Source organism: Aquarana catesbeiana, linkage group LG04 (assembly GCF_042186555.1).
Source record: "Aquarana catesbeiana isolate 2022-GZ linkage group LG04, ASM4218655v1, whole genome shotgun sequence".
NCBI classification, from domain to species: domain Eukaryota; kingdom Metazoa; phylum Chordata; class Amphibia; order Anura; family Ranidae; genus Aquarana; species Aquarana catesbeiana.
The window spans coordinates 341,131,120-341,145,418 of record NC_133327.1 but is presented as its reverse complement, the minus strand read 5'-3'; the positions used below and the strand labels follow the sequence as shown (position 1 = coordinate 341,145,418).

Sequence of the window (14,299 nt, the reverse complement as noted above, 5' to 3'; positions counted from 1 at the left end):
AAGAAACATAAAGGTGATCAAGAAGGAAATTGCCTTTATGTGACTCATTCACTGCAGTTGGTCTTCCTCATACCATGCAGCTTTAATGTCACTGCTTCCCATTCATAATGCAGTTCTCTCCTGACTAATTTGGATTCAGTGTACAGCTGGCTATATAATCATGGAATTTTGGTAGAAATTCTTTGTTTAAGAACGTTATTTTGATTTTCTAATCATTAGTGGGGTCAAATCAACATTCACTTTTGACCATAAGAAAATTTGAAAGAGCGGGATAGCACATTTTCTTGAGTGAACAAATTTCTAACAGTGAATATGATTTTCATTGCATTCATTCCAAAATTAAAATGTTACAAGCAAATAAAATTTAGAAGTACTTTCAAACGACATTTGCCATGTCATTGAATGTACTGAGAATTTTGATGCAAATGCTCATACAAATAAATTATCTATTATACTTTATTACTGCTGAGTCTACCTTGGTGCGTTTGGGGCCATGCATCCACACAAATGTCATTTGGGATCAGTGGCTGTGTCCATGCAGCCGCCACATCCCAATAGACAACAGTGAGACTGCCACCATGGAGATGAACGTAATACCTGTGCATCCTTGTACCGATAAACACAGCCCTGTGCGGGGCATGAATGTAATCGCACCATGTAAAGGAGGCCTAAATTCATTGCCATAGATCCGCTTCTGAATAGTAGGGCATCTTTAAATTTTTTCAAATTTTTTATTCATAAGACTAACAGGAAACTTTTTTTGGCTACAAAGAATATAAGCAACTATTTTTTCTTTTCACGTAGGGACTGAGAGTGTCTTTAGCTCTGTGTTGCTTAAAGGGGTTGTTAAGGCAGTGTACACAATCACTACCAGACCCACTGCTAGTATAACCTATAGTATATACTGAATGGTGTTTTGTAAAATTCATATTCTAAATACATTATTCCTTCTCCCCGATCAGCGGTCACGTGACCGCCCATCGCTCTCTTCCTCCGATGTATGTACTAGGGAGGGAGGGGCTGAGATCTTACTCTGACATTTGCCGGGCAGTCACATGACCTCCCTCTGTAGTGCATACATCAGAGCAAGACAGCGACAGGTGGTCACGTGACCACTGATCGGGGAGAAGGAATAAGGTATTTAGAAGATGACTTTTACAAAACGGCATACAGTATATACTACAGGTTATCCTTGCTGAGGGGCTGGCAGTGATTGTGAGCAGTAATGTGTGCACTGCTCCGAATGGTGATATAAGGGGAGGGGGGCTCACACACACAGAGCTGACAGGCAGTAATGGGAGGGGGGAGGAGGACACAGAAGAGCAGAGAGGAGAGCTGCGGAAGACGGAGGCACGTAAACTGGCCACGGTGTCAGAGCTCAGCAGTCATGATAAAACCATGGTCAGTTTACAGGGGGGAGGACATAGGCAGGATCAGCCAAGTATTTTAGGTGATACAGGGGGACCAAATTACACAGCACAAGTACTGTGCTGTTATTCATGCTTTAAAGGAACAGGACCTTTTTTTTTTTTTTTTTTTTTTTTTAGGGTAACAAATGCTTTAAGACCTTTGCACAGGGTTCCAGCTGGCAAACAGCAGGGAAGGGGCTCAGCTATCAAGTAAACCTGTTACTTTGTATTGAATAGGGGAAGTAGAGGTTCACTTTGAAGGCCGAATTGTGGTGCACATCTTCGCTCATTTAACATTAACTTATATCTTCTAGATTGTAAGCTCTAACGAGCAGGGCCCTCTGCTCCCTCCTGTATTGATTTGTATTGTAAGTGTACTGTCTGCCCTCATGTTGTAAAGTGCTGCGCAAATCCTGTATAATAATAATTATAATATACCTGACAGTTAAAAAAATATAGTAAACTAGCTACATGCCTAAAATGCAGACACCTAGAAATGCCTTGATGCCTTTTCTCTGCATGAAGTTTTATTTGTTGGCCAGCATTAGACAATTTTAAGTGGGTTGAATGAGAAAAAAAACTGTCAGCACCAGTCAGAGCCACTGTACTAACTTTGCAAAATCTCCCCTGCTGAGCTGTTGTGTTCGAACAGGGGGACACCCCCGGCAGAATACTCCGATCAGCGCTCTCTGCCATTGGCTGAGAGCGCTGATCGGGAATCGGTCGGCTGTTTTTTCTGCATGCTCGTCCGACGGAAACTGATGGCCATTTTTTTTTTTTTTAACCGGCCAATGTCTCCTGACATTCAGCCCGTGTACTAGGCTTTAGTCAAGGGGTGTAGGTGTAGGGGAGGAATATTACTTACCCTAGTCCTCTGCAAGTGTAGATTTTGTCTACTTGTCAGGGCTTTAAAAAAATAATGTGTTGAGGCAATTACTTTTTAAGGAGATACTATACTAGAAAAAAAATAGTTCATGGGGCAAGCAGGATCTATCCACCAGTCTTTTTAATCTGTGCTTATCACTTCTAATTTCACTTCCTACTCTGATAACTAACAGCTCCTTAAACAGCCCATATATGATTCCTTTTTTTAACCAATTGATGTTATGGCTTCCTTAGTTTCCTTTTTCTATATTTTTCCCCTCTATTTGCCTGGCAATTTCACCAGTAGCACACGTCCTGACCTAGAGTGGCAAAGTTTACTTACTGTACTGTAGTCATTGAGAAGCAGTAATGTCACCATAGAAAAGGAATACAATCATCTTCCACTCACCTCCTCACCATAACATAAAGGAAAGGGGTCCTATAGTCCACAGAGTGAGCTGGTAACAATGCAGCACAGGATGTATTAGCTGGCAAGATTTCTGGCAGAATCAACATTTTTCTTTCTGGCATGAACAAAGCCCCTCTGCTCACAAATTTAAAAAGACATTTAGCACTCTGCATTATCATTAATAATGAACTTGCTATGATGTGTGAAACTCTTGATTTACTAGGCAAATGGACTGTGCACTTTGCAAGTTCTCATTTTCTCCAGAGCTTACTTAGTAAATGTGGTGAAGCTTCACTTTGTAAAGAATACCCAAACAGGTGCAAGGAAAGTTTAAAAAAATACTGTATTTTTGCCTGCACATGATTCAATGATGAAAATCAGCAGAGCTTCGCCACATTCACTAAGGGTGGCCATACATTATTCAATTTTCTTTAGATTTACCTTAACCTATCTGGAGGTATTCCCAAGTGTGGCTCGGGGGGAATTTTCACTACCAAAAGCGGTAACCCCGAGCCACACTTGGGATTGCATTGCAGGATCCAGGCAAAGTTACTTACCTTGTCCCCAGGTTCCTGCGATGTCCCCCCGCTGTGTGTGGGAGCCGTGTCTCCGCTCGATGTATCACAGCGCCGGGCTCCGTTCCCTGCGAGCGTTGCGACGCACAGGGACGGAGCCAGACACCAAATTCAAAAAGTGAAAAACACAAAACACATACAGTACACTGTAATCTTACAGATTACATTACTGTATTAAATCATTTCACATCCCTTTTGTCCCTAATGCTTTGTCCAGTGTCCTGCATGCAGTTTTATATTATAAATACTGTTCTTTCTGCCTGGAAACTTGAGAATGTCCATAGCAACCAAAAAGCGTTCCTTTACATCAAAAGCGGTTTTAGACCAGCTAGAAAACAGTGATAGTAAATTAGAATCACTTGCAGAATAGTGATTTGTGGGGATATTAGTCATCAAACACTGAAAGCAATGACAGCGACAATTTCAGTGTTTTTAATTTGATTACATTATTGAATACATTTTATTATTATTATATTTTTATTTGTTATAATTTTTTTATAGTTATTTATTATATTATAATTTATGATTTTGTGTTTCAAACTTTATCATACCCAAGGTGTCAACTAGACTCTTGATTGGACAGATTTAGGTGTTTTATTACTAAGAATTACAGGCCTACAATATAAAACGCCAAATTTCTATGTAAAACAATGTACCACTTTCAGCATCAAAAATCTGACTTAATCTTACCCCCAGGGAGGTTAAAGGGGTTAATTTAAAAAAAATAAAAATAAAAAACATATCATACTTACCTCCACTGTGCAGTTTGTTTTGCACAGAGTGGCCCCGATCCTCATCTTCTGGGGTCCCTCGGCAGCTGTCTCGGCTCCTCCCCGCAAGAGCTAACCCCCCTCTGGGAAGTGCTCTCCCAAAGGGGTTAGCTTATGGGCGCGCTCCTGTGTGATACAGTCGGTGGCCATAGCGTTATTGATTTGATTGACAGCAGCGGGAGCCAATGGCTGCGCTGCTATCAATCATCCAATTAAGAGCCCACAAGAGCTGGGGGAAAGCAACGCGGGATCGCGCCCACGGATATTCGGGGCTCAGGTAAGTAAAACGGGGGCTCGGGGGGGGGGGGGGCCAGAGAGTGCAAGGTGTTTTTCACCTTAATGCATAGGATGCAATAAGGTGAAAAAACACAAAGCTTTATAACCCCTTTAAACTATGTAGTGCAAGGGCCTACCTGATTGAATACAAACTGAATGTGTTTAGGTTTGACTGCATATTATATGGTTTTGGTAAATCTAAAGGAACATTTTACAAGAAGATTGTAAAATAATGTATGGCCAGCCTAAGCTCTGGGAAAAATTAGTGCAACTTGCCTTTTGTAAATCACCCCCATTGTGTGACGCAGTTAACTGAGAAGAGGTTAAGTACAGTGTCTTTTATTACAATTTTTGGTTAGAAAGGCAGCTTCTTTGGTAACATAAATTCAGTGAGCATTAATATATCTTTTTAAATAATTCCTGATGAAAGAAATACATTTATTTAGATGAAAGTATTAAAAGTAGTTCCTTTATATATATATATAATTATAAATATAATTTAGCCGTAACTGCCTCTTAACAAATGTACTAAATATGACATTATAGCCTTGTGTTTAGTCATCTTCCGAGTTACTTTACCTTTTGAATCAAATTTTCAACCTCAAATATCACTTTACAGTTCCAGAATTATATTGCCATCTGTTGCATCTCAACCATCATGTGAAAATACATCTTTTGATAGGCATGAAGGACATGCCCGTTCCAGTTATTGCTGCAAACTGCAGTCTTCCAGATAATTCAAAAGAAATTTACATGTTTTACAAATATTTTTTATATTTAGGATCAAAGGGAGCGTACATATTCTACATTGAAAACAAAATCAACATCTGCTTCCATCAATAATCTTCGACCTGGAACAGTTTATGTGTTTCAAATCCGAGCCTTTACTGCTGCTGGCTATGGAATGTACAGTCCTAGGCTTGATGTCACCACCCTGGAGGAGGCTACCGGTAACCTTTCAACTTTTTTCTACAGTATGTAGCAAGTTTACTTGTAAAATATCCATTCACAGTAAACAAAATAATATATTTTTTAAGTTTACATTGGTTACATTAGTTATAATAAAGTGTGTGAGAAAGTTACATTGTGCTTCTGAATATTACTGGTTTGTGAAATCAAGTATTGTTGAAAGTCCTATGTTTTTGTTTTGTTTTGGACATGTGCTTGCATATTTTCGTATATATGCAATATCTCACAAAAGTGAGTACACCCCTCACATTTTTGTAAATATTTTATTATATCTTTTCATGTGACAACACTGAAGAAATGACACTTTGCTACAATGTAAAGTAGTGAGTGTACAGCTTGTATAGCAGTGTAAATTTGCTGTCCTCTCAAAATAACTCAACACACAGCTAGGGCTGCAACTAACGATTATTTTCATAATCGATTAGTTGGCCGATTATTGTTTCGATTAATCGATTAATCGGTTATAACCTTAAAAAAAAAAAAGTGTGGCTATAATTTAGTCAATATGTAAAGTTTTTAAAAAAGGCAATTTATTCTGAAATATCTCTATGCAGTGGTAAATATAAATAACCAACCATATGGTTAGGGAGTAAAATATCTAATCCACTCTGAGGATAACAGACAGAAGAGATATACTGTATATACTGTTAGAGGAGATATACTGTTAGAGAAGAGATATACTGTACATACTATTAAAGGGTGAATCTGATAAATATTTTCAGACTCAGGGATCAAATGTCTTCCTTCAAAAAAAAATTTCATTTTAAGAACGTTCGTTCGATTTTCTAATCGGTAGTGGGGTCAAGTCGAGGTTCATTTTCAACCACAGTGACGGGAACATTTGGAAATAGAAAACTTCTTGGTCAAAGGAATTTTCAGACAGTGGATGTGATTTTCGTTCAGAAATTACATTCATTTTAAAAACAGAATGTTAAAAACAAGTGAAAATTTCAAACAACATTCTTTCATTCAGCAAATGTACAAAGATTTTTTGTCTGAATATTCTCGTCTGAAAATTGATCCATGTGGACAGCATAAGGCTCAGTACACACCTTTTGATCTGTTTCTGCTGTGCTTTTTGCTGTGCGTTTTGATTTTTGCACACGTGATTTTGCGGCGATTTGCGTTTTTTTGGCCAATTTGTTGTTGGGCAGATTAAAAAACACAAATTGCTGCAAAAATGCATTAAATGCTTTTCTGCAGCTTCTCCATTGAAGTATATTGAACCAAAAGAGCACCGTTTTTGCGTTAAAAAAAAAGTCCCTGACCCTTTCCAAATACGCAGCAGCTGAAAAAAGCATAGATGTCAACGTGTCCCATAGGAAACCATGTAAATGAAGTGTAGTGCGCTTCTGCAAAAAAGCACCAAAAAACACATAGTTGTGAACGAGGTCTAAGACGTTTAGTAACATAATGGGGTTAAAAAAACAAAAATTAGCCCTTTATAGTAAAAAAGAAAAAAAAAAAGCAGATAATTACTACTGTAAGGGGTTCATTTTTTACTGTAGAACTGTGAAAGTAACATCTACAGTAGCGATTATTTGCTCTTTTTGTACTATAAAGGGCTCGTTTTAGTTTTTTTTAACCCCATTATGTCACTGGCCGATTAACCGATTATGAAAATAGTAATCGATTAATTTCATAATCGATTAGTTGTCGATTAATCGATTAGTTGTTTCAGCCCTACACACAGCCATTAATGTCTAAACCGCTGGCAACGAAAGCGAGTACTCCCCTAAGTGAAAATGTCCAAATTGGGCCCAATTAGCCATTTTCCCTCCCCGGTGTCATGTGACTGGTTAGTGTTACAAGGCCTCAGGTGTGAATGGGGTACATGTGTTTTAAATTTGGTGTTATCGCTCTCACTCTCGCATACTGGTCACTGGAAGTTCAACATGGCACCTCATGGCAAAGAACTCTCTGAGGGTCTGAAAAATTGAATTGTTGCTCTACATAAAGATGGCCTAGGCTATAAGAAGATTGCCAAGAACCTGAAACTGAGCTGCAGCATGGTGGCCAAGACCACCATGGGACAGGTTCTACTCAGAACAGGCTTCGCCATGGTCGACCAAAGAAGTTGAGTGCACGTGCACAGTGTCATATCCAGAGGTTGTCTTTGGGAAATAGACAAATGAATGCTTCTAGCCTTGCTGCAAAGGTTGAAGGGGTGGGGGGTCAGTCTGTCAGTGCTCCGACCATACGCCGCACACTGCATCAAATTGGTCTGCATGGTTGTTGTCCCAGAATGAAGCCTCTTCTAAAAATGATGCACAAGAAAGCCAGCAAACAGTTTGCTGAAGACAAGCAGACTAAGGACATGGATTACTGGAACCATATCCTGTGGTCTGATAAAACCATGATCAACTTATTTGATTCAGATGGTGTCAAGCGTGTGTGGTGGCAGCCAGGTGAGGAGTACAAAGACAAGTGTGTCTTGCCTACAGTCAAGCATGGTGGTGGGAGTGTCATGGTCTGGGGCTGCATGACTACTGCCGGCACTGGGGAGCTACAGTTAATTGAGGGAACCATGAATGCAACATGTATTGTGCCATACTGAAGCAGAGCATGATCCCCTCCCTTCGGAGGGCCGCAGGGCAGTATTCCAACATAACGACCCCAAACACACCTCCAAGACAACCACCGCCTTGCTAAAGAAGCTGAAGGTAAAGGTGATAGACTGGTCAAGCATGTTTTCAAACTTAAACCTTATTGAGCATCTGTGGGGCATCCTCAAATGGAAAGTGGAGGATCTCAAGGTCTCTAACATCCACCAGCTCCGTGATGTCGTCATGGAGGAGTGGAAGAGGATTCCAGTGGCAACCTGTGAAGCTCTGGTGAACTCCATGCCCAAGAGGGTTAAGGCAGTGCTGGAAAATAATGGTGGCCACACAAAATATTGACACTTTGAGCTCAATTTGGACATTTTCACTTAGGGGCATACTTACTTTTGTTGCCAGCGGTTTAGACATTAATGGCTGTGTGTTGAGTTATTTTGAAGGGACAGCAAATTTACAGTTATACAAGCTGTACACTCACTGCTTTACATTGTAGCAAAGTGTCATTTCAGTGTTGTCACATGAAGAGATATAATAAAATATTTACAAAAATGTGAGAGGTGTACTCACTTTTGTGAGATAATATATATATATATATATATATATATATATATATATATATATACATTTTTGTTGTGTATGTGTGTGTATGCATATGTACTGGCATGAGTACTTGGTCACAGTAAAAGCAAAAGAGTTTTTTTTTTTTTAATTATTATATTTATGAGATAATTGGCAACATAGTAATATGTATTTTATGTTTGCTAACAAGGGGATTTATTTACTGAAGACAAATCCACTTTGCACTACAAGTGCACTGCAAGTGCACTGGCAGTGCACTTGGAAGTGCAGCCACTGTAGATCTGAGGGGGACATGCAATGAAAATAAAAAACAGCATTTTTGCTTGTACATGATTGGATGATAGAAATCAGCAGAGATTCCCTTCATTTCTATCTTCCCCTCAGATCTACAGCGACTGCACTTCCAAGTGCACTTGCATTGCACTTGTATTGCAAAGTGGATTTGCCTTTTGTAAATTAACCCCAATGTGTTTTTTTTAGCATATTTGTAAAGCAGTAAATGTGTCATTCATTCATCAAACATTCACTACAGGTAAAGCTTCCTGGTGCATGTGTTTTTAAATTACAATGATTGATTTAGTTGCAAGGAAAGTTTAGTAAATTACACATTCACTGCTTTATAAATATGCCCATACGTTTCTTTAAAGTTTTAATCTGGCTATTTTTTTTTTTGTAAGTTCTGGATAGAGTGGGTAAAGATTAGAACCCCTGTCATGTTTCTCCTATCTGTAGCTCATTGGGGTTTTTCTGCGGCTTGTTTACATTTGTGATTTGGGTTGCTGCAGAGGCAGTGGCCAGGGTTGTACACATACCATGGCCATAGCAAGAATTATACCCCCTGTTGTGCTTGGTGGGCAGTACAGCCCACCGTTGGTGACCCATTCATGTGAATGGGCCCACGCTGCAACTGCACACAACACGTCTGGTTGTCCAGTATTTAGGGGGAAAAAGCAGGCAGTGAGGAGGTGATAAAACACCTCCTCACTGCCTGTCTAATGCTCTCTGAGGAGTGATCTGAGCGTGAATCGCTCTTCTGGGAGAAGAGTATGCCTTACTGTCTAGGTGACAGCAGTTTCACCTGGCAGGAAATGAGGAAAATGAGGGAAAAACACTAAACAGAAGAAAAATATTTTTATTTTGTCTAGTAGTGTAGAGAAAGGCTAGTGACATTTTCAGCTTGTAATTGAGATCTCTGTGTATTTTTAAAGTTTGTCACTGTAACAGTAAGTCAAGGGAAATTTCTCTAATGGGTGGCCCAGTAAATTTCCCGCAAGGGTTCTAATTCTTCTAGTCTCTAATCAAAACTAAAAAAAAAAATGGTTGAACATACACTTTAATTTCTGCATGACCAGGGGTGTTAAGGAACTCTGTGACAGATTGATTTGGTTTGAACTGCAGACTTGGGGTGTACAGTAAATTGTTGACCTGGTCATCAAAATATTAAACTAGTGACCTATAATGGTGTTATTAATGCAAATGTGATACTGATGCACAGTATATTTTAAAATGTGTTTAATATTTTAAAATAATTTATATCTTTACTGTTGTATTTTTTTTGCAGCTACTGCTGTAACCAGTGAGCAGAATCCAGTCATTATAATTGCAGTGGTTGCCGTGGCAGGCACTATTATTCTTGTCTTCATGGTTTTTGGCTTCATCATAGGGAGAAGGTGATTTTTTTTTATTATTTTATTTTAAAGACCTGAAATAATAGAGAAGAATGCACAAACTAAATTAAGAATACGATTTATAGCACTCTGTAAGTAACAGGGAGCCAGAATACAGAAACTTTAGACAGTGCCACTGTGAAGATTCAGTGCTAGCTGATGGTTAGGATAATTCCTCTGTGTATAGAATGAAAACAACATCCAAGGATAAACTATATTCCGTTGGACATAGGATTAGAAATATAGCTATATGATGACTAAATCTTTTAGTATACATCATACAGCTTCTTATCAAATGTTCATCTTAAAACTCTCATTTTTAAATGTAATCATTTATATGCAGGCAAAATATGACAAAGGTGGTTTTAGTTAAAAACTCAGCTGATTGGCCTTATCACCTTGTGTACGGCCTCTTTTAAGATATCTATGTACCTTTCACTACTGCCTTGTGATAGTTATGAGTTAGGAGAATTCTTGTATATCTGCATAATATCCAGAATATCTATCTATTGTGTTTTTGTTGCAAGAAAAGCCTGCTGACCAAATTTTAAAATCTTAATAACATATCAGTAACTTGAGGAACTGTGGGTAACTGTAACTTCAAATGCATGTTCAATAGGCTTCAGTTCAAAGATGTATAGTTTGTGTACTTAGTAAAATAAAGAAAAAGATCAAGCTGGAAACTGATCATTATGCAAATTCCATCTGCAATCTAATATTTACATTACTATGCTACTTGTATGACTTACAGTTCAGAGCTGCTGTTTTGTCTTGATAGAAGCACACCTTTATGATTCTGATATATATCTATATCTCTATATATATAGATATATATATATATATAGAGAGATATATAGATATATCTATATATCTCTCTATATATATATACATATACCTGTATGTATTATATTTCTGTGCAAACATTTTAGGCAGGTGTGAAAAAATGCTGCAAGGTAAGAGTGCTTTTAATTGTTTATTTTCAATCAACTTACAAAATGCAGGATGAGCGAACAGAATAAAAATGGAAATCAATTCAATATTTGGTGTGACTCCCCTTTGGCTTCAAACCAGCGACCACCCTTCTAGGTACACTTGCACACGTTTTTTGAAGGAACTTGACAGGTAGGTTGTTCCAAACATCTTGGAGAACTAACCACATATCTTCTGTTGGTGTAAACTGCCTCAAATCCTACTGTCACTTCATGTAATCCCAGACACACTCGATAATGTTGAGATCAGGGCTCTGGGAGCAAAACCATCACTTCCAGGACTCTTTGTTCTTTTTTACGCTGATGATAATTCTTAATGATATTGACTTTATGCTTTGGTTCGTCGTCCTGCTACAGAATAAATTTGGGGGGCAATCACATGCCTCCCTGATAGTATGGCATGATGGATAAGTATCTACCTGTATTTCTCAGAATTGAGGACACAATTGATCGGGCAACGTTGAGGACCGCAGATGCAGTGGTCAGCCAAGATAGCTTAATGCAGCAGATAAAAGACATATCATGCTTACTTCCCTTTGACCTTGGAAGATGCCCAGCAGTGCCATCAGCACAGAACTGTTGGAAACCAGAGGAACTTAGGTACACCCATCTACTGTGCAAAGTAGTCTGGCCAGAAGTGGGCTTCATGAAAAAATGCATCCAAAAAGCCATTTCTCCAACATGCAAACAAGGCTAAGAGACTCAACTATGCAAGAAACAAAGGAACTGTGGTGCAGAAAAGTGGCAGCAGGTGCTCTGGACTGATGAGTCAAAATTTGGAGGGCGGTGCAATAATGAGTGTCTGCAGGTAATAGTGAAGAATGGTGGAGGTTCCTTGCAAGTTTGGGGCTGCATTTCTGCAAATAGATTTGGTCAGGTTCAATGATGTTCTCAATGCTGAGAAATACAGGCAGATACTTATCCATCATGCCTTACCATCAGGGAGGCATGTAATTGGCCCAAGAATTAATTATGTAGCAGGACAATGAACCAAAACATACAGCCAATATCATGAAGCACTAACTTCAGCGTAAAGATGAACAAGGAGTCCTGGAAGTGATGGTTTGGCTCCCAGAGCCCTGATTTCAACATATTTGAGTCTGTCTGGGATTACATGAAGAGACAGAAGGTTTTGAGGCAGCATACATCCAAAGAAGATCTGTGATTAGTTCATCAAGAAGTTTGGAACAATCTACCTGTGGAGTTCCTTAAAAAACCGTGTGCAAGTGTACCTAGAAGAATTAATGCTGTTTTGAAGGCAAAGGGTGGTCAAACAAAATATTAATTTGATATGGATTTCTCATTCTGAATTTTCACATCTGTCTACATTTTTTGCTCAGTACTGTATATATATATATATATATATATGTATATATATATATATATATATATATATATATATATATATATATATACACTATATTATCAAAACTATTGGAACACCTGCCTTTACACACACACATGAACTTTAATGGCATCCCATTCTTAGTCCATAGGGTTCAATATTAAGTTGGCCCACCCTTTGCAGCTATAACAGCTTCAACTCTTCTGGGAAGGCTGTCCACAAGGTTTAGGACATGTACATGTAAAAGCAGCCGTCCCAATGCTTTTGGTAATGTAGTGTGTGTATGTTTATATATATATATATACACCCACACACCCAATATATATATATATATATATATATATATATATATATATATTTTATTTATTTATTTATATATATATATATATATATATATATATATATATATATATATATATATATATATATGAATATATATATATTTTATATATATATATGAATATATATATTTTATATATATATATATATATATATATATATATATATATATATATATATATTGGGTGTGTGGGTATGCAGTATATATAACATTTCATGAGGCATATCTTCAGGTAATACATAAAAAAAACATTTTTTTTGTCTAGGCATTGTGGTTATAGCAAAGCTGATCAGGAAGGAGATGAAGAACTATACTTTCATTGTAAGTGTTTGATTTCTTTATTTTCAAGAAACACATTCTAGTTTACAAATGTTATTAATTTGTATTTAGTAATTAATCTTCTCCATGAGAAGAGTGACTTTAGTATGCCAAGGGGACCCGGTAAATCACAGCTAAACCTTACTCCACTTAGCACATATACTTGTCATCAAACAAGCAGTCATATTGTTCACTTCTGTGATTAGTACTTTCACACCATTTTAAGGACCTCCCATGAGATTCAGTAATTTGAAGGTCAGTGGTCAAGTTTCTGTGGTCTTCGCTTATAGCTGTTTTTTCACAGTCTCTTGTCAATCATCTTAATGAGATGCAATCATTGCAACTTTGCTAAACACGGCACTCTTTATGCACTCAACACAATACATTTCTGATAAGCGTTTGTAATATGATTTACCTACATATGTAGGTAAAAATAAGCAGGCCAAAATTTACAACCCAGAGCAGGGGATTAGCAAAATCTACAGATTTTACCAGCCTGAATATGAGCAAAATGACATGCTCTTGGCCCAATTCTTTATTCTAGATTTAATGTGGATGGTTATTTGACTCACAATTGAGAAATATCCCAGGAAGAAGAAGCAATTATAAATAAGAGCAGAGACAATATCTGCAAGCATCAATCTTCTAAGACAAAATGAGGACATGGAAATTAGATGAAGAAGAACACAATTCATTTATATTTATGACAGAAATTAGAAAGTGCTGATACAGTAAGCTACTTTACCCATGTTCATGCCTTAATGATGGCAATCTTGGTTTAGATATTTCCCCGTTTGTATTTCTCCCTACAAGATTTTATAAGCTTTGTGACATTTACAGTATGTGCACTGTACATTTATCTATAAATGTATAAAATCACGACTGAAAAATCTTGTGAACTTACTTTTATACAACTGAGCGCCTTTGCATTCCATAACATACCCTTTAAGCAAATCTGTCAGTATTTAATACCACTAGCAAGGGTGCATGATCTAAGTTCTGTTTTATGCAATATGCTTAGATCACCTTTAAAAAAAAAAAGAATGCTTAGTGGGTGTCTCTTGGATTTTAATCTGCTGGAATTAATGACATGCCCACATTTTAAATGATATACAGTGCATGCTATATGCTATATCAAGCATCCTATGTATTGTGTCAGTAAGCCAAACCTTTGGATAGAGAGAAAGGGTTAGAAACTCGAGTTTTCATTTTAATTCAAATAGACCCTCCC

General features: G+C 37.7%; 1 protein-coding gene across 9 annotated transcripts in view; it reads left to right on the top strand.

Moving 5' to 3' along the window:
* The window catches only part of EPHA7 (EPH receptor A7), a 290,760-nt gene that overhangs the window by 229,777 nt on the left and 46,684 nt on the right, over nucleotides 1–14,299 (top strand). For 5 of the 9 annotated variants that reach the window (XM_073626949.1, XM_073626952.1, XM_073626947.1 and 2 more), the window contains exons 7-9: nucleotides 5,085–5,277; nucleotides 9,971–10,079; nucleotides 13,016–13,071. In XM_073626949.1, the coding sequence (XP_073483050.1) occupies nucleotides 5,085–5,277; nucleotides 9,971–10,079; nucleotides 13,016–13,071 (358 nt within the window). The remainder of the gene's footprint in view (nucleotides 1–5,084; nucleotides 5,278–9,970; nucleotides 10,080–13,015; nucleotides 13,072–14,299) is intronic. The other 4 variants (XM_073626951.1, XM_073626950.1, XM_073626956.1 and 1 more) reach the window with 1 other exon arrangement.